Source organism: Macaca mulatta, chromosome 2, assembly GCF_049350105.2.
Source record: "Macaca mulatta isolate MMU2019108-1 chromosome 2, T2T-MMU8v2.0, whole genome shotgun sequence".
Classification (NCBI taxonomy): Eukaryota; Metazoa; Chordata; class Mammalia; order Primates; family Cercopithecidae; genus Macaca; species Macaca mulatta.
Genome location: NC_133407.1, coordinates 138,057,094 through 138,084,793, shown reverse-complemented (window position 1 = coordinate 138,084,793; position 27,700 = coordinate 138,057,094). Strand labels below are relative to the sequence as shown.

The 27,700-nt window shown below is 37.0% G+C and overlaps 1 protein-coding gene across 1 annotated transcript in view; it reads left to right on the top strand.

Moving 5' to 3' along the window:
* Positions 1-27,700, top strand: part of CNTN3 (contactin 3) — a 339,447-nt gene that overhangs the window by 63,803 nt on the left and 247,944 nt on the right. Inside the window, exon 2 of the mRNA XM_077994230.1 lies at positions 24,362-24,496. Within this exon, the coding sequence (XP_077850356.1) occupies positions 24,442-24,496 (55 nt within the window). The 5' untranslated portion in view covers positions 24,362-24,441. The remainder of the gene's footprint in view (positions 1-24,361; positions 24,497-27,700) is intronic.

Genomic DNA, 27,700 nt, shown 5'->3' with positions numbered 1-27,700 from the left:
AATAGACAGATGGGGTTTTACAACACTTCAGACATGGTGGTGGAATTTAAATCTCATAAAACTGACACCAAGTGGATTTAAAGTTATTGAAATATCAAGGAGTGTGAAGGGATTCCAAAAAGATAGTTTTCACAGAGTCTTAACGATTGAGCAGGATGTAGGTGGTCACACAGCATAAATATCTTCAGAAAATTATTTTGACAGTTTCGAAGAGCCTAAATTGGCATCCCACCAGAGAGTGGAGACATTTTTAAGTAGCTTTCTATTTAGAAATTTTAAACACAAATAATAGACATCCTACTTTTAGTTTGAAGTAATAGGTACTTAATTGCATTTTATTACTTTTTATTATTTCTGTTATATTGTTACAGTTGCTTTTACTAATACCAGAGGGTATTTGAAACATTAACCTGCATAACCCCAACCTAATACTAGAGGGTATTTGAAACATTAACTCTGCATCGACTCCAACAAACATCCCTAGAACTTCTGTCATATTGTATATGGTGTTTTGGAATGGTGTAATGTTTTTTGGGATTGCTTATTCTTTACCTGAAAATTATTATCAAGATTTTTCCATTACTTCCCCATCTTACTGTGCAAGAGATTCATTGGCCGGGCATGGTGGCTTATGCCTGTAATCCCAGCACTTTGGGAGGTGGAGGTGGGAGGATCATGAAGTCAGGAGATTGTGACCATCCTGGCTAACATGGTGAAACCCCGTCTCTACTAAAAATACAAAAACATAGCCGGTCGTGGTGGTGGGTGCCAGTAGTCCGAGCTACTTGGGAGGCTGAAGCAGGAGAATCACTTGAACCCAGGTGGTGGAGGTTGCCTTGAGCTGATATTGCACCACTGCACTCCAGCCTGGGCGACAAAGCGAGACTCTGTCCCCACCACCACCCACCACCCACCACCCACCCCCCGCCCCCCACCAAAAAAAAAAAAAAAGAGATTCCTCTAGGACACGTGTATTAAATGAAGATTCCTTGATCTCACACTCATGTTTTCATTGAGTTACTCCAAGTGAGGAGGAGGGTTCTGACATTGAATTTTCAAATAAGTGCCCCAAGGGACTCTGGACAAAATGAAGATATCTATACATCATTAAATCTTCTTGTGTTCATAAAGCTGTGCTATAAATATTACATTAAAAGCAAAACATTCTGACGTGTTCAGTGAAGAGTTCAACAATATGATCTGAAAACAACTTCAAAGTTTCTCAGAGTCAGGCATGTTATATTCTTGAGCTATTCAGTTATATTGTTATATCATAAGGTTTTAAGTTCATAGCATAATATATTGAGAAGAAATTCTAATGATGCCTTTTCCCTTTCAGTGCCAACCTGACCTCCCTTGTCAGTTCCCTCTATGTATTTTCTGCCTTGTGGTCTGTGATCAATACAGAGAAATCAGTTTGTGTTCTTTCTGACTCTTGCATTCCTGGAGTTTCTGATTAATTTAGCCTCAATGACTCTACAAACTCCTCCATTGCAAATTGGAAGTTTAACTTGAACTTGTCATTCAAATATGATTAAAAACTATTTTTGAGAAGTGGGTTTTTTAAATACGTTCTTTTAGCAGTCTTTGAACTTGGCCTTCTTTTAAACTGGAAAAACTCTTAATATGAAGACTTGGTTGGGTGGTCACAAAATCGTTGCCCTCCCCAGTTTCATTTTTTCGACTGTCTCAGGTTTTCTCCCCAACTTGAGTGTTCCTGTGATTTTCTGAGAATGGAAAAATGGGGCTGTGAAGTCAATTATGGCCCACTTACTTGTTTGACTATATATTGCGCATATTTTTATGGCTGCCTTGATGACAGTGACCCTTAGAGTTTTTTTAGGAGGAGGGGTACAAATTAATATCTATACATAAAATGTGAAATCTGCAAGTAAAATTGGAAAATAATATTGAAGATCTAATATGTGGTATTTTCAGTGATCTAAAGTGGCTTATTTGTATTCATTAATGTTTCCTATTAATCTGTGTTTTCATCTTTCTCCATTTTAGATCTGAGAGTACATTATCACACCATTGTAACACCCTCTTTTAGAAAACAGTGATAAGTGTCCAAACTAGCACTTTGCCTGGAGCATTAAATCCCGAAACCCTATCTTGACCAGGTCATTCCTGAGATGTTCTCAGAAGATCTGTTACCGTCAGAAATTAACATTCCCAAGCAATAAATGATATGCTAGTTTTAAATCTTATTTCTCTGGTATTTATCATCTTTTTAAATACTGCTATACTCAATTTTATCTTGATTGTTTATATCCTACTTTTTCATGCATTTCATGTACTTTCTGCCTGTTGAATACTTTGAAACTTAATACACTATTTTTTTTTTTCTTATTTGAGACAAGGTCTCGCTCAATTGCCCAGGGTGGAGTGCAGTGGTGTATACTGATAGCACGCTGCAGCCTTGAACTCATGGGTTCAAGAGATTCTCCTACCTCAGCCTCTCAAGTAGCTGAGACTACACTACAGGCACACGCCACCATGCCCAGCTAATTTTTATTTTAATTTTTGTAGAGATGGGAATCTTGGTATGTTGACCATGGTGGTCTGGAACTCCTGGCCTCAAGCAATCCTCCTGCCCCAGCCTCCCAAAATGCTGGGATAACAGGCCAAAAAATTCATTCTTTGAATCAGTATTTTTTACATTATAAAGAAAATATAAAGGCATGAGGGAACTTTTTCAATTTTAAAAGTGGAAAGGCATAAGTAGAAACAAAATTCTCGAGTCTTTTGAACACTATTTAAGCAATATATATGATTGACAGATTTACACTGTTAACTACAGTCAAGACTATGATTATGGCCCAGTCATGTCAAACTGAAAAGTTAATTGTTTCTCATTCATCATATTATCTAGTACTGCTTAATGCATCTTAACTGAATAGTTAACGTTAGTGTATTTAATGTTTCTCACATCGCTGTGTGGATCAGTGTGTGTTAAGAACTTTTTCAAAAATGTACATTCTCAGGCCTCAGATTTTGCTTGGGTAGGGGAAATACACATGGATTTTGAAAAATCTCCCTTGTACTAAATCCACTATTTTAATGGTCTGATTTATCTTCTTATAATTATGCAGATTGCTGCCAGGTTAATTTTCTGAAATCACTTCTTTAAACGAATCTTTTCTCTTGGTGTCTCTTCATCTCTATAGGATGAAATTTATAACTTTCGGTGTTTCATTAAGCCCCTTTTCACCTCTGAAGAGGCTGGAGTATGCTACATTTTAAAAAATTATTTATTTTTCATCACTCAGGCTAAAGTGCAGTGGTGCAATGAGCTCACTGCAACGTTTTACTCCTGGGCTCAAGTAATCCTCCTGCTTCAGCCTCCCAAATAGCTAAGACTATAGGTGGGCACCACCATACCTGGTTAATTTTTAATTTTTTTTTTCAGAGACGGAGTCTTGCTATGTTGTCCAGGCTAGTCTCAAACTCCTGGCCACAAGCAATCCTTCAGCCTTGGCTTCCCAAGTGCTGGTATTATAGGTATGAGTCACTGCGCCCAGCCCATACTACATTTTTAAACATAGTTTTTCTGAAAGCTACAAACAAGCAGTGAGAGTTGAAAACCAATTTGTGAGATACAAACAATTTTCCATTGTATTCTACCTGAACTCTTTGTTCTAATCTACAGCTTCATAGAGTTTAGAAAAAAATACTATTTTCTTTTATAGTGAAACATTTTTTTCATACAAAAGAATATATGTTGCATGTATGTAACTTACAATGAACAATAAAATAAGCTCTCATGACCCCAGCACATAGCTTAATGGGACATTGTCAGTGACTTTGAAGCCTCTTTTATGTTCCTCCCTAATTGAGGCTCTTTCTTTGCCCTTGGGGTCACTACTGTTTGGATTTTACTTTTATTATTTTCTTGCTTTTCCTTTAGTTTTACTATGTATTCATGTAACTCTACAATTAAGTTTTATATTTTTGTATTTTACATAAATAGTGTTATAGTCTATTCTTCTGCAGTGTACTTTTTCAGTTTGATACATTTTTGAGTTTTGATTAGGTAGATGTGTAAACCTGTACTTCATTGATTCTTTCTGCTATGTGGTAATCCATCAACTGAATCTACCACAGTTCATTTATCTGCCACTTATTGAAGGACATCGGTTTATTTCATGTTTTTGCTATTAGCTATGATGCTGCTATGATCATTTGTGTGCATGTTGAGTAGTATACAAGGGCAAGAGTTTCTCTAGTATGGGTATCAAGAAGAGTAACTGCTATGCCTTCAGCTTGAAATGGAATCGCTATGCCATTTCAGCATGAAAATGGTGATGGCACAATGTTTTCCAACATGGTTAGTATGGACCTACACTCCCACAGTCCAGATATGAGAGTTCCTTTTGTTTCACTGACTCATCAACACTTGATACCCTGTAACTTTTTACTTACTGCTATTAGTTTTACCCAGAGTGTGAGATTTTCAGTAATATTTGATGTTATTCTTTTAGGTTTTCTGTATTTTATGCAGTGGTTTTGTATCACTAAAAGCAATACATGTAAAGTATTTTGATGGAAGAATAGGCTACGTAACACTCGTATGATTGCAAACATAGAAATTAAATATGCTGCCTGTGTCTATATGCACATATAAACTAGAATTAATGATTACCTATTAGTATTGATTAAATAGAACCACTTGGCTTTCTAATTTATTTTTTGCATACTTGTTGAATTAGGGATGACGTATGTAGTTTGGAAAAACAGAAGCAGAAGGAAGTTTTTGGCAGGTAGGGGGCAGTGTAGAGTAGTAGAGAGGTAGAGCTTTGGGAACCTTCTACCAATGTATCACTTAATTAGCCATGTGCAAATTGCTTAATTACTCAGATTCACATTCCTCACCTGACAACTGGTATACCAGTAGTGCTTACCCTGTTAGTGTGAAGATTAATACATATAAAGCACTTTGTGTAGATGCTGATGTATAGTAAGTAAATACTCAACAAACTTCACTGACTGTTGTTAACTAAGGTGCTTACCGTCTGCTCAGAGGAACAGGATATACATAAAGAAAAAAGCAAAGAAAACACATTCTAAGTGCCCAAATCAGACCAGTTCATCGTTTATAGCCAAATCAATGTTCATATCAACCTGTGGTAGGGAAAAAAATATTAACTGTTAAGCACTATGCAAAGGAAATACCCTAAACTTTAGCATCTAAAACTGTTCCTTAATTTTTTGTCTATTCATGCCCCCACTACTTTTATTGAAAGAGAGATGAGGGGTAATCCATGAAGAAAATCTCGGGAAAATGTATACACATAAATAGAAATCAGAGAATTAGGAAGTTCACAGAGCCGCCAGCTTTCTATTTCAGCTATATACTTCTTCAAACATGGGTGACTGCCAGACCTCGAAAAGGGGCATGTTTTGCTAACTGTGCACTTTCCCAGTTCTTAGAAACATTGTCCCCTGGAGTGGTAACCTTGTAGAAGGCAAGCTTCCGTAATAGAATGTGCTTCATGGCAGGTCATACAGGTCCGGATTTTATGTGGGCAGTTCTGGAAGGCTCTCTGCCGGGTCTTTCTGTTACCTCTTCATAGCAAATGGAACCTCTTTTCTGAACAAATACAATGCGGAAATGGGAAATAAAGCCTTTACGTTTGGACCGTATTAAGGATCTTTTCATTGTAACTGCACATTCTTTTTTCCTCCTCATTTATAATCCTAGTTCTTTACCCGCCCACTGCATCCACTCCTTAGAGCCGTAGTGGGGCAAAGTATGTGTCAGTCAGCTCAAATGTGAAAACAGGAATGAAGGATAACCAGCACTTAACAGAAAACCAGCACCAGAATCCCATCTACAGATATCTGTGTAGGGACTGCCTGGATGATGATGTATTAATTTATTTTTTCTCATCCCAGAAGAAACTGGTGTTTTCAACTGGTGAAGGAGTCATATGACTATTTCAGGAGGTGGAAACATTGCAACTCAAATTCTAAGATTCCACTGGAGTAGACTCCAGAAGCTTGGTGATGGTGGGCAAATCACTTTGTTGCCCTAAGCCTTGGTTTCCTTCTTTGTAAATGGGAATAGTCATAGTACTTCCCTCATATGACCGGTGGAAAGATTAAACACACTCACCACTGGACACAAGATAGTCAATAAATGACACAAATTACCATCAGCATTTGACTTTTAATACTTAAAAAAGAAACATTTCTTAGCACCAATATTCAGTACTAAATACGTTTAATAAATGGAACCCTGATGTCCCTAAGTGACAGTCCTGCTTAAAATGGTACATTCAATTGTTGGATCTCAGTGTCATCATCTATCCTTTGCTAGATATATGTTTATTGATGCTCAGATCCGGGTCTATGGGAGACCATAGGGTGGAAAGAAAATATCTTAGCATATATTGAAATTAATGGGGGACTTTCTTTTTAAAATATTAGAAGAAGACCGTTTAGATGGTCCTTTTTAAGGTGAAAAATCAACCAAAGTATTTTTTTTAATGTGAGAAGGGTGACATTTAATATATTGTTGAAAGAGCATGGTACTGCCCAGTTAGAATGGGCAGCAGCTGTGCATAATTGGCACAGCTGAGCTGTGTACACCTGGGCTAAATATCAACCTGGAATCTGGTGAATGCAAGGGTTGGGTTGTGGCTATACAGATCTTCAGCAGTTTCTTGGCTTTCAGTTATGAGTCTCTATAAAAACAGCAGCTTTGTTTTTGATTTCTGTCCTCCAATACTGCCTTAGGGAAGCTTATTTCAGAGAAAAACACCACCTACCAATGGCCTGGATGTCCACACATCCTTTATATCCTTGATATCATAAAGTATGTATGTTTTCAAAATGCTCAAATGATAACCTTTATCTATTCAAATGCACCTGCTCCAATAAAATAGAGCATCTCCAAAATGAACATTAAACAGAAAGACTTTAGTAGGATAAATTGCAATCCATCCTTTTTGTTGTTCCTTGAAAATATGTCTCAAAGCACCCGTCTTGCTAAGTAAAATAATAGATCTCTGACCCTGCAAATAATTGGGCTCAGGAGGCATACACAGGGAGAGAATTTTAACTGAAGTTCAGTGTTCTCGGCTTTCTTAGCTTGTGATAAAACCTTGATCACTCTGCTTTAAAACTGTAAAATTAGTAGATTATGTAACCAAAATAAAGAACATTCTTACTGCACCCAACAAAGTGTTTCACAAACAGTTACTAATTAATCTGCACAAAATCCTTTCAACTAAGTATCAACCCCCACCCCAAGTTTATATAAAAAACCTCACTGTAGTTGGGTGTTCGGGATCTCAGTTGCAACCCATCAGCTCAGATGACACAAGAAATGGTACCTTCTGTATTTCTATAACTCAGCTTTTTTTTTTTTTTTTTTTTTTTTTTTGTGGGCAAACTCTCATCCTGCTTCCCCAGGTGTCCTGTCACATTTCTGAGTCATTGCAGGGCTTATGAATTATGAAATGTGTGATGAGCAAGACTTAGAAGGATGGACGATGGGTCATTCAATCATCCATCAATCTAGGTTGTCTCTATCCACTGTCCCTTCCCCTCAGGCTGTCCTTCTCTGTTTCTGGGTCTTAGAATCTCTTGTAGATCCATCTCCTTGGGGGCTCTGGGTTACCATTCTTCTCTTCAGTTTTACCGTTCGCCTGTAGACCTCCATCCCTCCATCTCTGAGAAATATTGGTCTTAAAGGAAATTCTCCCTTCTCTGTTAATGGATTTCTTGCTGAGGCTTTTGTTGAATATTCTCAGTGATTTTTTGGAAACTACTTGTGCTTTCAGAAAGCAGCTCATTTGGGGAACAACATGAAATTTTGTTCCATCCTTCTTCTGTCTTCCCTGCTGCAAGGAGTCACAGAGCTAGCAAAAGGGGGGAGATTTCAGGGAAAATAAAACCAAGTTAAAATGGTAAAACAACCACCGAGGCAAAGATACCACTGAGTCTTGTTACTGACAGTTAGGACTGGAATTTGGAAGCTCCTTGTGTCCTAGCTAGTGGTTCCCAAATACATTGACAACCCTGCAGCAGAATGACTTTGGAAAGTTTTTTAAAAATACAAATTCTGGGCCTGGTGCCTGGAAATTATGATTCAGTGGACCAGGAGATCTGTGTTTTTACATAGTTCTCCCACATGGTCTGATACGGAGCCAAGCATGGCAACTACTTCCCTAAATCTGATGTTCATTAATTCAACACATATTGTTTTGAGTGTCTGCTATGGCCTGGGCACCATGATAGCCTTTGGGTACTCAGTGAGGATGCATGTGGAAATGGCTAGGTGGAAAGTGAGCACAGCAGAGCATATCTTTATTTGAAGAGGAATCTTTTCATAGTTTCTTGTTGTTAATATTTGCACTATTGTTCCTCCTCCATAAGAGTATGTATTCAGAGGCCTCAAACTCCTGGTCTCAGGACACATCTTGTCTAGAGGCAAGTTTTGTTAGGCCAGCTGTGTGTGTGTGTGTGTGTGTGTGTGTGTGTTTAAATGATAAGATGACAGGTTTGCAATTATTGTCTAAAATGGAGAAGCAGCTGTCCCTCTTTAGTGAGTGGGTAGGCACCTGGCAGCTCAGTTCCACCACCCTTCTGGCACTCTGCTGTAATTTATAAGGTCTACCTGGTTCTTTAATATCCTTAGATTCTAAGTACGTTGAGAAAATTAGAATATGTGTTTGTGAAAACTTCCACTTGTTTTTGTTACTCTGAAATAATAGGCTGGGTGAAGGGAACTTGTTCTGCTCCTACAAAATAAAATGTCTCCAAATGTCCACATGGTGGTACCTTATTGGAGGGTCTAAAGAAGCAGGAAGTAAGTAGAGTCCATGCTCTGAACAAAGCAGAAATTACAAAGTTCATTCCAGGAGCATATTTATCACAAATGTCTTCGTCTAGGCAGAGTTCTAGATACCAAAGAAACAACACTGGTCTGGTATTCAGAGTTGGATCTCTGCTGTTGCTTTTTAGTAAATTCAATTTCGTCTCCTAAATCAGTCTTGGGAAGTGGGGGAAATGAAACCACATTGATTACTATTGTGTGATCTGAAATATGTCAACTCTCAGTTTCACTTTAGTGTTTTCATTAAGGTCCTCAAACTTTTCCTGCTAGTAGTTACAAATGCCTTCCTAATATTTAGTATATGGTACACTTAGAAAAGGTTAATATTGGCCGGGCGCGGTGGCTCAAGCCTGTAATCCCAGCACTTTGGGAGGCCGAGACGGGTGGATCACGAGGTCAGAAGATCGAGACCATCCTGGCTAACACGGTGAAACCCCGTCTCTACTAAAAAATACAAAAAACTAGCCGGGCGAGGTGGCGGGCGCCTGTAGTCCCAGCTACTCGGGAGGCTGAGGCAGGAGAATGGCGTGAACCCGGGAGGCGGGGCTTGCAGTGAGCTGAGATCCGGCCACTGCACTCCAGCCTGGGCGACAGAGCAAGACTCCGTCTCAAAAAAAAAAAAAAAAAAAGAAAAGGTTAATATCTGTATGGTGCACTGAGGTACTAAGGCATCCTGTTGACACAGGGCTGAGGAGATCTCCAATCTGGCACAGTCCAGTACCCTCTGAACATTTGTTGCAAAGTTTTGGTTCTTACACAGGAGCTCATTCAGGGATGAATGAGGACCATCTCCATGAGTAAAATGAATAAAATATAATAAGATGTAATACCTTCTTACATGACAGAGATGTCTTTTTCTGAAAAGTGAAAGAGATGTGTCCTGTCTCTCAATGTCCCACTTTCTTCAGTAAAAAGAGTAAGACAAATTTTTAAAAATTTCATTCCTGAATAGAGGAAAATATTGAATTGTGTCTAATACATAGTGTTGCATATTTCTTCTGGAGCAATGGAGTGAGCAACCCTAGTGTTTAGAATTTTAGTGTTTAGAATTTTGGTTAGAGGTTTCAAGATGGGCTGCAGCTGAGTTGCAGATATATTTGGTTTGGTCGGCACGAATGTCTCGAAGTTGTGATTTTTGACTTCAAAACGTGGCTTGCTAAGGTTAAAATTTGGGAGATCAAAACATATATTACAAAAATAAAAACCGGGAAGTCTCATTAGAAAACTCTGGAAGTCCAGGGTCTTCTGAAACAAAGAGTTCACAGTCTGTCTGGCAGTTCACAATCAGGCTGTCTGGCAGCCCCAGGCTCGCATTGTATTGCATTGACAGCCCTCGAGGGGTTGTCACACACTCACACACTCCTGTTCTCAGTCTCCACCCTCCATATGCTTTTGTATCTGGCCTATCAGACTCGGTTGTATCTGCAGATCATTCCATACAGGCAGTCAGTTTGTGTCTTTCCCTCTCTCTCCCGCCCATTGTGTTTTATGCTGTCATCTTGAATCATTGCTATTTGTATAAAAACAAATGGTGGCTTGTTGCTGCATGAGTTTGGGAGTACTTCTCCCATCTTTCCTCAGCTGAAGTTGATAACTGTGTGTATAAATTCAAGCTGCTATCACAGTTTGCCCCAATTTAGATTTACACTTCTGTGTTGATAGAGTGAATGTTTTACACACCTAGATACAGCCCCTAATAGGTGTGAATTAGAAGCAGATAACTATTCATAGCCATGATTAGCATTTCCAAAAAGTGTCAAAATCACTCAATTTGTTGTGATAAAGCAAATTTTAAAAACACAGGCTGTACAGGTGTTTAAAAAAAAAGATGTAAGCAGCCCAGGAGCAGTGTTTGTCTCTTCAAAATGAGTTGGAGACCTAGGTTTGAGTCCATGCTTTATTTAAGACTTTGATTTATCTCCAGACAAGGTGTCAATTATATTTCATTTTTTTGAATCATAGCAGTAACCATCACAACTCAAATGCCAGCTCAACATATAATCACAGTCTTACTTAATTCTTATAACAAACCAATTTATGTGTACACTATTCCCATTTTACAGTTGTAAAATTTGAAGTCTAAAGAGGTTTAAGTATTTAGGTTGGTGCAGAAGTAATTGCGGATTTTGCCATTACCGCAATTACTTTTGCACCAATTTAATAACATGCCCACGACTGCATATGTATGTATCATACTTAACTGTAAGTCATTTTGCCTCTTATACATTTAAAAATGTTCTCTTAGTAAGAAACACAAGTTATTTTAGGGCTCAATACTTACAGTACATTGCACTTCTATAGCATCATTTTACAAAGCAGTGCTAACTCATTAAATTCAGTATATCTGAATAGTTCCTGTTCTATTCTACTTCATTTGTTTAAAACAAACTAAAGCTCTACATACAACATCTTAAACACAACTTACAGTTTGAAAAACACTGACTTAGAAGCTTAACATAAAATGGAAAGATCTTTGCTGTATTTTACAATAAAAATAGTTCTTTGAGATTCCATGTTTAAAAAATGGTACAGATAAGATTTTTACATTTTGATGTATGCAAATTACATAAAATCTGCGTGCAAATCATGAAAAAAATAATAAAGCGGGGATATGAGAGGTGAGTGGAGCTGTAGACAAAACAAGAATAGCAGAATATTGACTTTTTTTTAAGTTGGGTGATGGGCATAAGGGGCTCATGCTATTCTGTTTACTTTTGTTTAGAATTTCATATGGTAAAAAGGTCAGTTTTAAACAGTGGGTCCACCAAGCAATTAGATCCTGTTTTCCCACAAGACTCCTGGTTGTATGGGACCAGGACATGTGAAGGATGAAGTGTGGCCTTTCTTTGGTAAAGTCGTGAACAGAAAGTAGCCAGGCTGGATGGAATCTGATTCTCCAGTCTTCTGATGATGCTAAGCTGCTCTGAAGTTGGGTTTCTCACCTTGACACGATTGTCATTTGGGCTGAATAATTGTTTGCAGTGGGTGGCTTTCCTGTGGTATGTATAGCAGAGTATTTAGTGGTATCACTAAACCCTAATCCCTAGGTGCCAGTAGCTCATCTGTATCCCTCCCCAGAAAGTGGCTCCCCAAAACATCCTCAGATATTGTTGAGTGTCTGCTGGGAGCCCAGGTCACTCTCAATGGAGAATCTCTGTACTAGAGCTCAAAAATATTACATCACCTTGCATTTATGCCTCTCTAGGCTTTGAACAAAAATACAAAGCTTCAGAGAACCACTTCCTTTCCAAGCCTTAGGGTAAACCAGAAATAGATTAAATTAAATAATAATACCCAGGTATTGACTAGGAAATACTAGATTCAGGCAGGGTCATCTGTATGAAACTGGGAATGTTGGTTAACGTATTTCTACCTCAGTTATCTCGTCTGTAACATGGGGGTGGTGGTACATGTGTGCATATTTATAAAAGCAGAGTATTGCCTGGCACATGTTCAATTTGAGTGTTTGGCATTATTATCTACCTATCACCCATAGTGCCAAAATTGTGGTTTGGATATCTTGGAGAGTAAAGTGATTCTCTGAAGTGCTGCATTAGTATTATATTTAGTTATTAGTGTTCCTAAATGTATCTGAGTGCTGTGAGCATGTTTGCTTGTATGTTTAGCCTAAGAGAGCTCCCTGAGTAGTTTCAGAGTTAAGAGAAGGAAGTGTGGTGGTAGTACACAGTTGGTTTCCAGAGCTCCTCAAAATGACGTAACTCTGTAAAATCAAGCTATGGTTTCTAAATTAATTTACCTATGAATATGAAAATACAACCACAGGCACATAGGACACGCTGAGCATCTGGCACTGGCCAGGCATCATCATTTCTGTGACCTCTTGGAGACACTGATAAGGAGCCTCGGAGACAAGCCTCATGGTTTTCCAGAAAATGCCTCCATCCCAGAGTCAGCTTTTCTGTTTTGGCCATGGGATAGGTTTCATTACTTCTCTTTCCTATTCAGCATACTTTTGACCTTGCTCATGTGATTTTGGCTAGGGTGGAATCACTACCATGCAAGTTAATCCCAAGAAGACTCTTCCCTCTAGAAAAATCAGACCTTTTTCTTCTTCTACTTTGAATTTTCCTTCTCACTTTATGAATACAGTAGTCCCCCCTTATCTAAGGTTTCATTTTCTGTGGTTTCAGTTACCCAACATCGACTGCAGTCCAAAAATATTAAATGGAAAATCCCAGAAATGAACAATTCATAAGATTTAGATTGCATGCCATTCAGTGTGATGAAATCTCACAGCATCCTGCTCTTTCCTGGCTGAGGAATTAAATCCTCTCTTTGTCCAGGGGACCCACGCTGTGGGATGCTCCCCACCTGTGAGTCACTTAGGCGTCATCTCAATGATCAGGTCCACAGTTGCCATATTGCAGTGTTGTGTTCAAATCACCCTTGGTTTATTTTTATTACAGTGTGTTTCTATAATTGTTCTATTTTATTATTATTTTGTTCATCCCTGTCTTATTTCTAAATTAAACTTTGTCATAGGTATGTATATATAGGAAAGAATAAAGTATACATACAGCTTGGTACTATCTGCAGTTTCAGGCATCCACCAGGGGGTCTTGGAATGTATGCCCCACAGATAAGGGGGTCTACTGTATGCTCAGGAATTTTCCAACTTAAAACCATTCATCATGGCACTCTCTTTACCCTGTACCCATCTCTAGCCATGGTCCCATTTCTCTCATTCTCACTTATTAAAAGAATAGCTGATTCTTTCTGTTTCTGGTTCCTCACCCGTTATTCACATATCTGCCCACCACTATGTGGCTGATCCTTCCCAAAGACTCCACTGAATCTGGGCTTGATAACATCACGGAAAGCATTTATTTAGCAAATTAATTTTCTCTCCTTCATTCCTTCCTCTTTCCTCTCTCCCTCTCTTTATCTCTCCCTCCTCCTGTCTCCTGTTTTTTTCTGTTTCTTTATGACTTGAAAAATTTATTGAGGTAAACTTTACATACCATTAAATTCACTCTTATTGGTGTACAATTCAGTGCATTTTAGTAACTGTGATGGTCGACCATCACCACATCCTGTTTTGGAATGTTTCCATCACACTAGAAGGAACCCTCATGCCCGTTTGCAGTTATGCCCCATCCCACTCCCAGCCCTAGGACATCTATCTGTTTGAATGTTGTCAGTCTCTTGCAGAACTGAACACTGCACCCTTAGCTTTCCTAACACAGTTCACACGTGAGCCACACTGGGCTTCTCAGAATGTTCCTTTTGTCTTCTTCAGTAAGGAGCTCATCTTCCTCTGCTCACACCCTTAACCACTGGGCTTCTCCAGCCTTCTCCCTCAGCCCAGTGCTTTCTGGGCTTTCCCTGAGTCATCTCTCTCACTCTCATGAATCACCTGTCTGGCCTAGATTTTTCCACTGTTCTGTGTCCCCGTACTTATCTCTTTCCTTGTCTCCTAGGTAAGCCGACCTTTTTCTCTAAGAATTACCTCAGATGCTCCCTATTCTAGGATGGCGCTGTGATGTCCCCCATTTTCTAAACGTTGGTTGTACTTCCTGTCTATAACTGTACATGGAAGAAGAGAAGCACCACTCATGAGATGTAACCCTAAGTCAGCTTTCTAGTCTTTCCTGCCCCTTATGGGAGTTCTTCTCTTAGCTCCTTTCCCGCGGCAGATGAAAACTCAGGTAGCCCCACCCACTCCACTTCTGACAATGCTTGGGTAAGAAATACAGTTTCAAGCAAAAAAGTTACAATGTCCTGTCTTATGCAATAGTTAAAAGGTAAAACTTGATTTAAAGGGAAAATTCATCTCCCTCCCTGGTGCTAAGTTGGTGCGGAGGGAAGGTCTACAGTTAAAGAGATAATGTTTTGGCTTCTTTTCTCACCTAGTTCACCTGCACTGCTTCCCCCTAACTCGGTAATTCCAATTCTGCTAAGTATTTTGCCCAGAAGAGAAGAAGGGAGACCAGCAAGTTCAACTTGATGGATCCCGTTTTAGTGGCTTAGTGGTCATGTCGCTTTAGACTTGGTAGAAGTGCAGAACTGGCGTTTTCTTCCAGAGGTTCTTTCATGGGTTCACTTGAGATTCCAAAACACCGGGGATATTTCCCCCTCAGTTCCCTGAATGTAGTGCTGCACTCTCCCTCTTCCCAGCCCCAGCTAGCCACTTCCTTCTTTCTCAGCCCCCACAAGTCCAGAGATACCCTAGCTTTCCTCTGTGAGGTCTCTTTCCCCAGAAGGAGGTTCTCCTGCTCAGGAGGTATAATAACCATATTCCTCAGGTGCTTACCCGTGTGTGTCTGGCGCACAGGAAACGTCATGCATTCTGTGCCCCTAACATCTCTCAGAATCCTTTTCCTTCACCAGTTGCAACCCTCTATTTGGCTCCAGCGTGCTCTCATTCTCATTTAGTTGTCTCATTTAGTATCATCCCAGACCACTGCATCCCTCCAAAGGTAGCTCTCTGTGGTCTCCTTGATGTGTAATCTTAAAGTACAGCTTAAAAGGAGTACCTGCCTTCCTCTCTGTGAGGAAGAGTTCTTTCCGAAGACACCCCTCTCTCAAATCCTCTACTTAGTCTCTGGACAACTCTAATGTGAGTGAGCCGTGAGAACCAGACAGATGGTTTTGCAAGATCTCCCTTAAATGTTTGCACTTCTTTCTGGCACCTCCCTTTGGGATGTCATACCTGCTGAGTCTTGGTGGTCCAGGAAACTTTGCATGAGCATCCTGTTACAGACGTCTGTCTTCCAGTCTAGAATCTCTTATTAAAATGTAGTATAATTAATTATACTTATGGTCAGTGTGCTACTTGAGAGTCTAAATGCCTTGAAGACACGAATTTATTTTAAAATATTCTTTCTCTGTGCTTATACCTGACATGCTGCAGGCACGCAGTGAATTTGAGTTTTTCCCCAAGATGACTCTCCTTCCGTGATCATGAGGTGAGGAACAGAATGGTCTGGGCTGGTGTGCACAGTTAGAACTCAATGTTGAAACTCTTTCTATTTCAGCCAAAACGTTCTCTTTGTACTTTTCATTTCATTTACCCTTTTCTACTCAACTCTCACAAAAGTATTGTTTACAGATTTTTCACATTTTATCATTTTAGGAATAAATTTTTTTTTCTTTTTAAAAATGTTTCATTTCATAATTTATACCACTATGAACACTAGTGTAATAAATGATTTTACAGATTTTTGTGGCAGATAACTGGGACATTATCCTTAGTGGTAACCTCTCAGTAGTTTCAGAACACCTTCAGAATGAGACTGGGGAACCACTTAAATAATAAGTAAATTATTTTGATAACTATATGAAGACATTTTAATTCTAAAATCGCATTTATGGCGCCTACATACATGTCAGGCTAAAACAAAATTGATTCTTAGAGTTACCACCATGTATTCCAGTTTGTAAAGAGTTTCTAAAGAACACATGACCCAGGCAGCTGAGGTGGCGACTATGCAAAGAGAATTTCAGTGCCACGTGTTGAGCTCTGTATTGTTTGAAATATTTTAACCTGGAAGATATATTCCTTTTCTATTGTTAATCCATTGTAAAAGTTTAGTAATGCTTTGGATAATAGATATATGTACACTGAAGAATATTTAACATTTTTGAAAGACTGTATAGTGAAAATTTGTATCTTTCTATTCTCTATTCCTGACCCCACAGTTTTCCTCCCCAGACATAACTGCTTTTAACAGGTCTCTTATGCCATTCAAGAACTATTTTGTATAGTTACAAATATATATGCTGTATATACACTATATACAGCAAATATGGAGACCAAAAAAACCCCATATTTCTTTTGCACACGGTATTTTGCACCTTATGTTTGTGGTTTACTGTGTCTTCGAAGTGTTTTCATTTAATCCCAGAGAGAGTTGCTGCATTCTTCTACATTCATGCCTATTGCAGTGATGGTGCATTACCGCAGTGCATAAGCTTGAAATCAAGCAGTGGAGTTTTTATGTTAATAGTCAAGTCCTTTCCCTTTACAGAAGAAGTAACTGACATTAAATTTTCAATTGCCAGTTATATTAATACAGACCTTTAAAAATGTATAAAATATCAGGTTATACTTTATGGATCTCTAATGATCTGATTACTTAAGCATTCCATTTGGTATCTATTGCGTGGGGAAAATACATTGTAAGTACACAGTTTCTATCTTTATTTCTCTTTGACGGATTTGTTCACCCACTTGTGTCTCTATTTCTTTATAATGGGGGTGATAACAGAAAGATCCCCATAAGTGGTTGTGAGGATTATAGTGGGTTAATATATAGGAAGCACTTAGAGCAGTTCCTGGCACATAATGGGCACTCCATAAAAGTTAGATTATTACATTACTGTTTCGTTTCCTTCCTGGTATTGCAAAATTGTCCCTGCAGGAAAACATTTATATTATATTATGTTATTAAGCTATTTTTAAATCCTAAGTAAATATATGGTGGCAAGGAAGGTTATTATGTAGACTTAGGAAAGGTACATTCTTCATTATCATACAAGGAGGTCTGGAATCATTTCCTATTGAATCAAAGGGAAGGAAAATCTGCATACCCTTATAATTATTTAAATTTGTCTTTGTTCATTTTGTTTCATGTTTAACTTGGAAGATGTCATGGAAAATAATATATCATAGAAGTTGCTTATCATTTAGTTTTCCTTTCATCATTACATGTAGTAAGATCCTAAAGTCTAAGTTCCTTTTATGTGTAAAGGTTATTTTTAGGGAAAATATGACACTTAAAAAATGTTCCAAAAAAGCACCTTAGATTTGGCTACCTTGGAACCTTGGAAAAACATTAGACAGTGCTGTTCTTGAACCGTCAGGGATGAAGACTTGCTTTCAAAATCCTGCAACACTGTTGAAACTCGGACTTGCTCTTAAACAAAAGTCTTGTCTTGAAACATGCAACAAGCGACATTATCGCATGTCAAGTACAAATAGTCATCCATAATTGCGGAGAGGCTTGTAAAGCAGTGTGACCTGGAATTGGCCAAGTAATTTGAAGTTTAAAGCAAAGCAAGAACACTGAAGCAAACCCTTTGTCAAGTATGCTTAAAATGTGTTGACATGTTGTCTAATATTTTGAAGCATATCGGTTGGCATGATTAGGTAACTGTGTCTTGTCCCTTTAGCTTGCACTTGGTTGAAACTAGTGGAACCAATTGAAAAACAGCTTTGTAATTTTTTTCTGGCATAGCATCAGCGATGTTGGTCTTGCCAGAGGAGATCTCTCTGAGTTGAGGACAAATTGAAAGAAGCTCTGAAACCAACACATAGCATCTCAGAACGTTCTGGCACTATTTTTGTATTGCCGCCCCATCTACTGCAATGTACATACAACAAGAGCTCCGATTCTCTTTGCTACTACTTATGTCCACTCATTGCTGGAAGACCAGAAGCAAAAATTAACAGAATGTCAGAGATAATATACCTCACCATATAAAAAACAATGTCATAATTTAAACTTGTTTGTCAAGTTTTTCAACAGTAACCTCAGGAATATTTGTTTCTTTGAACAGGATTTTCCTTCTCTTCAATTTGTATAGTTTAGATTTATTTGCATTGTCATAAAATTTTCATTAATTTATGCATGAAAAATAAGCAAGAAATAAATCTTTGAATATACACACATGAACACACATTATCTATATAGGTATACACATATATACATATGATTCCTATGTAAAAGAAGTTATTTTTCAGTATAATAAAGCATGGAGTACACACAAGTTAGCTTATGTCTGTCTATGTGCATTTGGACTACAGAGATAGATGCGTTCGTAGATTTGGCTGATTCTAAAAGGGACCTTAACATATGAAAGGTTACAAATCACTGTTTTTTGAAGATTATCGTCTAGTCGGAGAGAGAAGCCATGATCTAAATAATGCAATAGAAGGTGTTGGAAGTGTCAAGGGTCAAGGAAGAGAATATAAAGTGCTGTAGGTGTCTATGGGAGCACGGAATGACTTCCAGCTGGCATTCACCCTATTTGTCCATTGTTCTGCTGTCAACACAGAACTGCGGGTATGGAAGGTAACATCAAACTGGGCACATTATATTCTTCCCTCTTTGCTGCTGAACACTTGTGAAGTGCAGGAAAGATGGGTGAGCTGGTTAAGAATTTTGGATTTGGAGCCCAGAGTTCATGTAACTTTTATCACCTATCTGGCCAGTTTTCAGCAGGAGGGAGGCAGGGTCAGCATGCAGAGTGGATGAACTACATCTCTGGAAGATGTGAAGCTTGTGGATGAGTGAATGAGTGAGTGATTATGAATGAACAAATCGGTTATGTGATGCATGATTTCTGATCTGGCAGGATACACAGTCTCAACAAGCCAGTATACTCATTAACTAGTTGACTACCATGCTACAGTGGTTGCATACCATGAGAGTGAGTTAATGTAAGTTCTAGAAGATTCACAATACAACACCCATAGGTATCAAACATTTGTCCATTACTAATTGAATATTTTACTATAATAAATGTCTTTAACCTGCTCAATTTTTTTGTGAAGATTAGGAATAATATATATTTATAAATATAATTCGTTTCTAAAGTATCGAAATTGGAGATGACTTTTTGTGGATGCAAGAGAGGGTGGTGTACTAAGCAATCCTTATGGTTAAAATTGCTGTAGGGTTTTTCTGTCTGAGAAAGAAAATGCTTGTTAGGTACATGTTATCTGAAAGAAATGTTGCCAAATCATTCTCACACCTAAACTTTCTCCACATAAAGAAATGTAACTCTCAGCATTTGCCAAGATGATATTCAAGGTTGTCTGTATACATTAAAAATAATAAATACATATCAATATTTCATGATATCTGCAGTCTTAGTAGCAGTTTTGTAAAGTATATGACAAGCCACAAATGGTTTCTTCCTTCTTTTAGAGCAACCAGGCACAACTATTTAGAGCATTTTTGGTTTTGAATCCAAGGTCTAGCATTTTTTAGCTCAGCTGACATTAAGAATAGATAGTACAGTTGTCAATATGCACTAAATTTGGGGGCTATTTAAAGATTGCCATGAGAACGTGTTGTGAATATATTAAGCTTTAGCCCTTAAATGCAAATGTCTATTAGCAGGGAAAATTCTAAAGGGTATCTATTTTTTCTTTGGCTTAAAACATTCCTGTGAATAGAAGAATATTCTTATTGTAGCAGATGACATTTTGATTTGTATTTGCCTTGCTTCAGTAGCTTCCTTTGTATTTATTTTGGCTTTGTGATTTCAAAAGTGGGGAGAGCTTTAATGCGTCCCCTCTCTCCATGATGATACTTGGCAATGCTGAGAAGTCAGATTGTGATTGTATTAATTACCTTCATTATTTATAAAGTCAATGTCCTACTTTAACATTGATTAAAAATAAGCAACATAATTAAAAAAAAAAATCTTCCTGAATGACATTTCTTTTTATCTTCAAACTTTATACAGTGTATGCATGTGTGTACATATAAATGAATATTATATGATTATTAGCATATCTTTTCTCTTAAATTCTTTGTCTATTGTTTTCTAGTTTCTAATTTCTATGAATTTGTGGGTGAGAGTAAAATTGATATGTTGCAAAATGTGTTCTCTTTTCATCTTGTTAAGCCAGATACAGATTATAATACTTCTAATTTGAATGTTTATTTCAAATATGATTATTTCACCTCCCTGATTAAACTTGCAGTTAACTTTTCAAGGGTTTTATTCTGAGACTAATACCCTTAGCCAGTCATACAAGACGGACCGCTGTACATCTGCAGTCTCATTTCATACCATGCTGAGCTTTGCCATGTGTATTTCATCTCTTTAGTCTTCTTTCTGTTCATGCAACCCAAGACTAAGAACATACCATGAGCACCTAAGCCACAGGGCCTTTGCGTATTCTATTTGCTATGCCCAGAGGTGATTGTTAAAATATTTAACCAGCAGTAGGGCATGCATACTGATCAATCCAAAGTGACATGGGCTAGAGCGGGATTCTGGAAGCCCTCTGCTGAGCCTTTTGCTTGGCTCCAGAGAGGTGTGGTGGGGTCCTGGGACAGCATGGAGATAAGTAGTAGTTGATGGAGGAGTAGTGTCCAGACATTAGCTACTCACAAGCCTATCTGCCACCTCATAAATCCACACCAAGTACTTGTCTACAGTAGAAACATTTCTTCCTTCCCTCACTCTGCAGCACATACACACACCTCATTATGTCATCTCTTCTTTTCTTCCTCTGTACCCCACTTCCTCAGAGAAGTTTTCCCTAACCTTCCTGATGAGGAATGCTTTCATTTAGGTAGATGTCTTAGAAACATCTACCCCTCCACTGTACCTTTCACGTGGGCAATTTATAAATACCCCGCACTCATTTAAACAAGGTGTCACTCGCAATAGTTGATGCACTCCATGAGTATGGGGATGATCAGTCTCCTGACAATCCCATCATCACCTCCACCTCCCTCTAGAATTGTAATCCCAGCACCTGAGAGGTACTCAATACATTTTTATTGAATGAATGAGTTTTCAAAAATAATTTAGAGCGTCTTGGCACACATTTATATGTTTTAAATATAATCAATGTACATGTTATCTTGGGAATGGATTGTTGGCAAGATAACGTTTTTTGAAAACAATCACCTTCTTTTATGCCTTCTTATACACTTTCCTGAAGTAATTTTCAAATGGTGGCCAGATCCCATGCTGTGACTTATCCTTTGGTTCCAGTAGAAATGCTTTTCACTCACTTGATGTCCAGTGCAAAGATTTAATCTCCCGAGTGACTCATTCATTGTTCTTAAAGCTCAGCAAGAAACATTGCTTGAAAGCCTCCTGTGAAAGGGTATTTGGAACATTAGAGAAACCAGCGATGGGTAAATGGTGGTTCTACCTTCAGAGTTTTATCCATCAATCTAGTAATTTACTCCTTATCTTATTTATAAGAGTTTATAATATTCTCTTTTCCCATTACAGTATTAGGACACAGACCATGTATTTTTTTTTTCCAAATGACATAGGGCAGAGCTTCATATATTTACTTGAATAGTTTTTGATATTAAAGATGAGGATGATAATGGCAAGGTTACTGCACAATTCTTTGCTAGAGTTTCCCCTTCCTTTCCTGAAATTCCCAACTACCTGTTCTTTTTAAGTCTGTTATTCTGTTATTGCCGAATTCTTTCTAAGTTAGATTTTGTGTATGTACTGGATAGCTATAATTTCTTTGAGGAAGGAAGTACCAATTCAATCAACGTACTCCTCAAGACTTTGCAGTGGTCGAGTCTTACCCATTGTCCCTAGACTTTAGTGCATGTTACTATCATTTCCTAGTTTCTCATGAGTCTTAGACATGTATATGTATCAAATTAACATATTTCATGTTTCACATGCCTTTTATGACTAGTTAACATTGCATTTTATTTGATAATTTAAAATATTATTGGTTTTCCAGTCTATCTGTCTATATGTGTATGCATGTTTGTGTGTGTTTCATCTTTCTCCTGATTTTTGGACCACAGTTTCCTCAAATGCATGATTAGAAAAAAACTATGGCTGTCAGTTATAAATTAAATCTAATCTAGAATGATTTCAGTTATCATTTAAATTAGTAATTGAAACTAATTATGGACACAGGATATGTCATTGATTGAGCAGAAGAAGGAGGAAGGCAAGATACCTGAGACCCTTTGGTCCAAGCAGGGAAAATCAACCACTGGAAAAGCTTGAGCAGTATAATGATTGATTGAGGTGGAATGTGTATTTCTCCCTCGTATATTTAAATTACTCAATAATTTTGGCCATCAATCACTTGGGACCTGATGCTGTTAAAAATAACTTCAAAAAGCCAGTGTAGCAGACACTACATGTGCCCTACTCATCCTCTTGCCTTCATCACTTCAGTGCACACACCACTTTTAATAGCTAGTATATGCATTTCTTTCCTTTTTCTTTTTTTCACCTCTGTAGTTATTTACTGCCCTATTAGGAGGTTACAAGTACTGGGCAGTTACTACTGTCATGGGAATTGGTGTGTAAATACCCCAGCTGCCTTGCCTCTTTGCAAGAATAACTCAGAGATGACTCTTGGATGACTCTTAGGCCTGGGTTCTATAGGAACTGGACTTCCAGTCATCCATGGTGTTAGTAGGCTTTATATTTCACCCTGTCTAGGCTGTCTTTCTTTTCCTGTCTTACTTCCCCATCTTGACTGTTTTTGTCCTTTGCTTCCCAAGTAAATTACTTGCACTTGAATTCATTTTGTCTTATTTGGGTTGTGGAACCCAAACTGAGACATGCAGTTTGCAGCAGTGGGGAATTTGAGTGAAGGTTAAAGATCAATGGTACTATTGTAAGTTGTTAACCTGCAATTCTTAGAACAGCAGTTCTCAATTGTATTTGCACTTGTTTCAGATTCCAGTGGACCTAGAGAGAGTGATGCCTAGGCATTCTAGCCACAATTCCATCTCTTACATCCTACCTAAGAGTATATATTAGATTGCAGGCACCCAAGAGCATTATTATAGGAAAGATGACTTAACATATTGTTTTAAGTACATATTTTTCAAGTTGTCATATTTTTATTATTTGATTTCTTATTATTTGGGATGTACATAATATCTGATTGCATACGCCACACGTCAGGAACCCATTGTTGGGAACCACTGTCTACAGGAGGCTGAGTTCTCTCTTTGGGTCAGTGACAACTAAAACAGCTCAATCAGTAGCAGCTGCTGAATCAGAGAGTTGTACCTGTTCCTCACTAAAGTAACAAACTTTAAAATCATTAATTCCGTGTGTGGTACCAACTGAATTTTAGGAGTCCAGAGATTCAGGTGTGTGTATCACATGTACTTGATCATTAACCATGCAGCTTAACTAGTTTTAGTTAAAATGACACAAGACTTTCACATAATTATTTCCTCTCAACCAATATATTCAAGTTTATGAAAATTAAAGAAAGCAAAAAAGAAAATGGTTTCATTTGCAAGGTTCTCAGACTGAGCATTTTCTACCGTTAGCATTTTAAAATCTGTTTTACACAGCATATGTAATTGGGAACTTTCTGCAGTTGTCTTAAAAAACAGGTCTGAGATGGACATTGATAATGCTATCTATAATTTGCATGCTTTATTAGGAATTCAGAAACTGCAAAAATTAGTGCTTCAAGATATCTGCTTATTTGACTCTGTTGGTTTTGCCAGAATGCTATCGTTAGAGAAAATTGAATAAGTTAGAATTTTAGGTTAATGTTTTCTTTCTTGAAATTATCTGGCAAAAGTTTTAATAATATATTAAAATTTAATATTTTAGTATTGGTAAACATTTCAAATTCTATAAGATCGTTTCCATCTACCTATGAGTTACATGTTTTTTAAGTATCTACATTTCAAGCATCCTCTATTTCGTATCAAAACAGATTTGTTTTATCTGAGGGTTTTCAGTGTCTCCAAATGATAAAGAGTTTTTACAAAAAGAGCAAAATTGCTTTTTTAAAGCAGCTTTTTTAAAAGCTAACTTCTTTGTACATATATTTTACAGATTAAAGGATTTACCTGAAGACAAAGCATTCTATTCATCAGAGACTGGACAAGAGTTACTCTTGCATTTGGCAATTAAAGATGATGTTTCCATGGAAACAGTTGATCCTGCTTTCATTCATTGGCTGCTTGGGAGGTAAAAATCCTATATTTTCTAAGTTGAGGTTAGAAGTATACTCGAGTCATATGCTTGCATAATTTTCAGGTGTTGAAATAAAACTCCAAATAAAACTCCACCAATAGCAAAAAAAACAAATGCTTTCCCCCCCAAAAGGAAAATTTAAATTCTCTAATCTGATAATTGGGTTCTTATTCCTTCCCTTATTTTTGTAAGCCATTTTTATTTCCATAGCAAATATAATGACATCTGATAGTACAGATCTACTTATATTATGCTTTGGTATTATGAATATAACATCAAATTTGAGCATGTTAATTTGTGACTTTTTTTTCCAAAGAGACTTAAAGAGGCGAGATCTCACATATAAAGGAGCATATAAATTTAAAAAGTGCTGGTATTTCATATGTTTTACTTTTAGCAAATAACTTGTCTAAAGGACTAAAACTGAATATAGATATAATTTTCTTTTTTAATTTTGGAAAATTTGAAATTTAGAACAAAGTAGAAAGAAAAAATGAAAAAAATTCTCATCTTTGACACATACAAAACAACTATTACAAATCATTTGTTGTATTTTATTTTGTTAATTTTATTTTACTTTCTGGAGAAACAAGTGAAAAGTTTTTTTAAAAATAATGTATATACAACTAACTTTTTGTTTATTTTATTTTGTTTTTCCTCTTTTTATGATATTCTCAAGCATCAAAAAAGCTGAAACAATAATAGAATGAATGAATACATCTGTAGGTGTCATTGAGATGTAGTTATTGTACCATTTTACTGTATTTCTTCTGTATATATGTGTATGAGTGTGTGTTTTTTCCTTTTTTTTTTAAATCTATGTGCTTATTTTGGTTAACACATTTGAAAGTAAGTTATAAAAATCATCACTCCTAAAATTCAGTCCTCGTCTCCTTAGAAGACCACTTTTCTACTAAACATAATTTCTTCATGATACCTAAGGAGCCTAACAAAAAAGTAGCTCGAGACTTTTCTAAAAGAAGAAAATGAGTGCGGAATGAGGCCAAATGGAGTAGTCAAGTAAAACACATGTTATTTAAAGACATGAATAGATTGGAGTAGACTTTTGGGCTCTTATGTCAAAGTTCAAACATGCTTCAAATATTTACATGATAATATATAGCAAAGATCCATAGTCAATAATAGTTACAGATTAAAATCTTTAACTTTTAAAAGAAAGATGTTTTTACAGTTTTTATAGATTTTTACTGTGATGCTTCAATTTTGTTTCTAAAACATTTTCATTGACTGCTACTCATCTAGCACTGAGGACAAAAGGAATAGTTGTTTAAAAATTTCTGACTTTCAAATGGGCTTTGGAAAAAGTTCAATATAGTAAAATATTTTATTCTTGGAATCTTGTCTTCATTTATAAAGTTTCAAATATAATCTCTGTTTTAGGAAAAGGAACAAAAGTGACAGAAAATATACTGCAGCAGTATTACTGTTTATGATATTAAATTTTGTAAAAGCAATCTTGAAATTTTCCAAATAGTTGAGGAGACATTCACAGAAAGACATACTCAGAAGGAGGAAGACATACTCAGAAAGTAGAAAGGTAGCAAAAGAAAATGAGATCAGCTTTTGAAAAGTTTCACATTTTTAGTTGTAATTTTCCATTATGTGCAAATTGTATTATGTTTCAGCATTTTTGAGAAATGTTTTACATATTTATGAACAAATATATGGAAAAAGCAGTGTCCCGTTTAGTAAGATGTGAAGACATCATAAAGAATTTAAAGGTCAACTAATCTCTAGATATGGTGGTAAAAACGTTATAAGGATTAGTAAGGGAGAATTGGATTTACATGTGGCAAATTTATGTAATTATATGTATTTGCACATATATGTACATATGTTTCCCTGTGTGTAATTATACACGTAATTATATGTAATATATTGACCCCTGAACTATATATTTGCCTCTTTAGGGAGTTAGAAAGGCAATAGAGGCCTATGTCCATATAAATATACACTTAAGCCTATTATAATTGAGACTACAGATCACACTATATGAGATAATATAGATTACCTTCATGAAATCATTTTTTAAAAATATCAATACTATAATGAAGGATAAAATACATGGTCACCAAACAGGAACATTGGCTTACTTTAATATTGTAGATTTAGTCATGGACAACACATGTCCACAAAATTCACATATTTGGGCTGCTTGTTTTCACAATGATAGTTGCAATGTATGCAAATACAGCCCAAGACTACTGACACACATCTTCAAATGCTTTCAATCATAGCATTCATCCGTTCTATGTCATGCAAATGTAAATGAATTTTTGTACTAGTCTTTCCTTAATAGTGATTAAGGAATGCTCTGAAAGCAAAATAAACTTTTCAGGTTCTTCCTGAAATGATTGAGGAGTATTTTTCATTTGGTGGTTTTAATAACACCACTATTATAATCACTGAGAAAATGATCAGCAATGCCTCTGGACTGCATTTAATCTCAAAGCAGATTTGGAACTTTGTGAGTTTGTGGTGTTGGATGTGGCACTTCGAGTAAGCAATTGCCACAAACTCAACTGGCTGTCATTTCTTCTGTAGTATTTGTACACAGTGTGATATGATTTGATAGCATTGATGCTGGTGGAATGGAGATGTCACTGATCCCTGCTTATAAATCTTGACATCCTCCATGTTTTTACAGATAAACTTATTTCAAATTATCCCTTCTATTGCAGCAGACTAAATCTTGAATTGCTTTTCATTTATGCCATTTAAATCTTGACAGTTTATCAGAGTATGCATGTGAGAATCAGTAAAAGATGCAAACATTGTTGGTGTATTTTATTCTTATAACCTTGATCATTGATAACTCCACATATTGGATATTTTGTAAGCTTCATGGTGACTAAGAAGGCATATGTGGAACTTAAAAGAAATTACATTGCAAGTGCTATTAGAGTTCAACAAACATATAAGTTTAGATACAACCCACAATTTTATTTAGTTCTTAAAATAGCAGTCTCAAAAGTATCTGTTGATTAGTTAACTGACTCCTGCAAATAAAGTGCTCACTCAAATGAATTTAATTGACTGTTGCCTAAGTGTTAAGCTGTCTTAAAGTACTCATCCCATAAAAGTGTTTTTAAATACCCCTGAGCAGGAAGTCTGTTGAAAGCAAAAGAGTGGAAACTGGTATGTTCACAGGGGGTGGGTATCATTGCAGGAGATCAA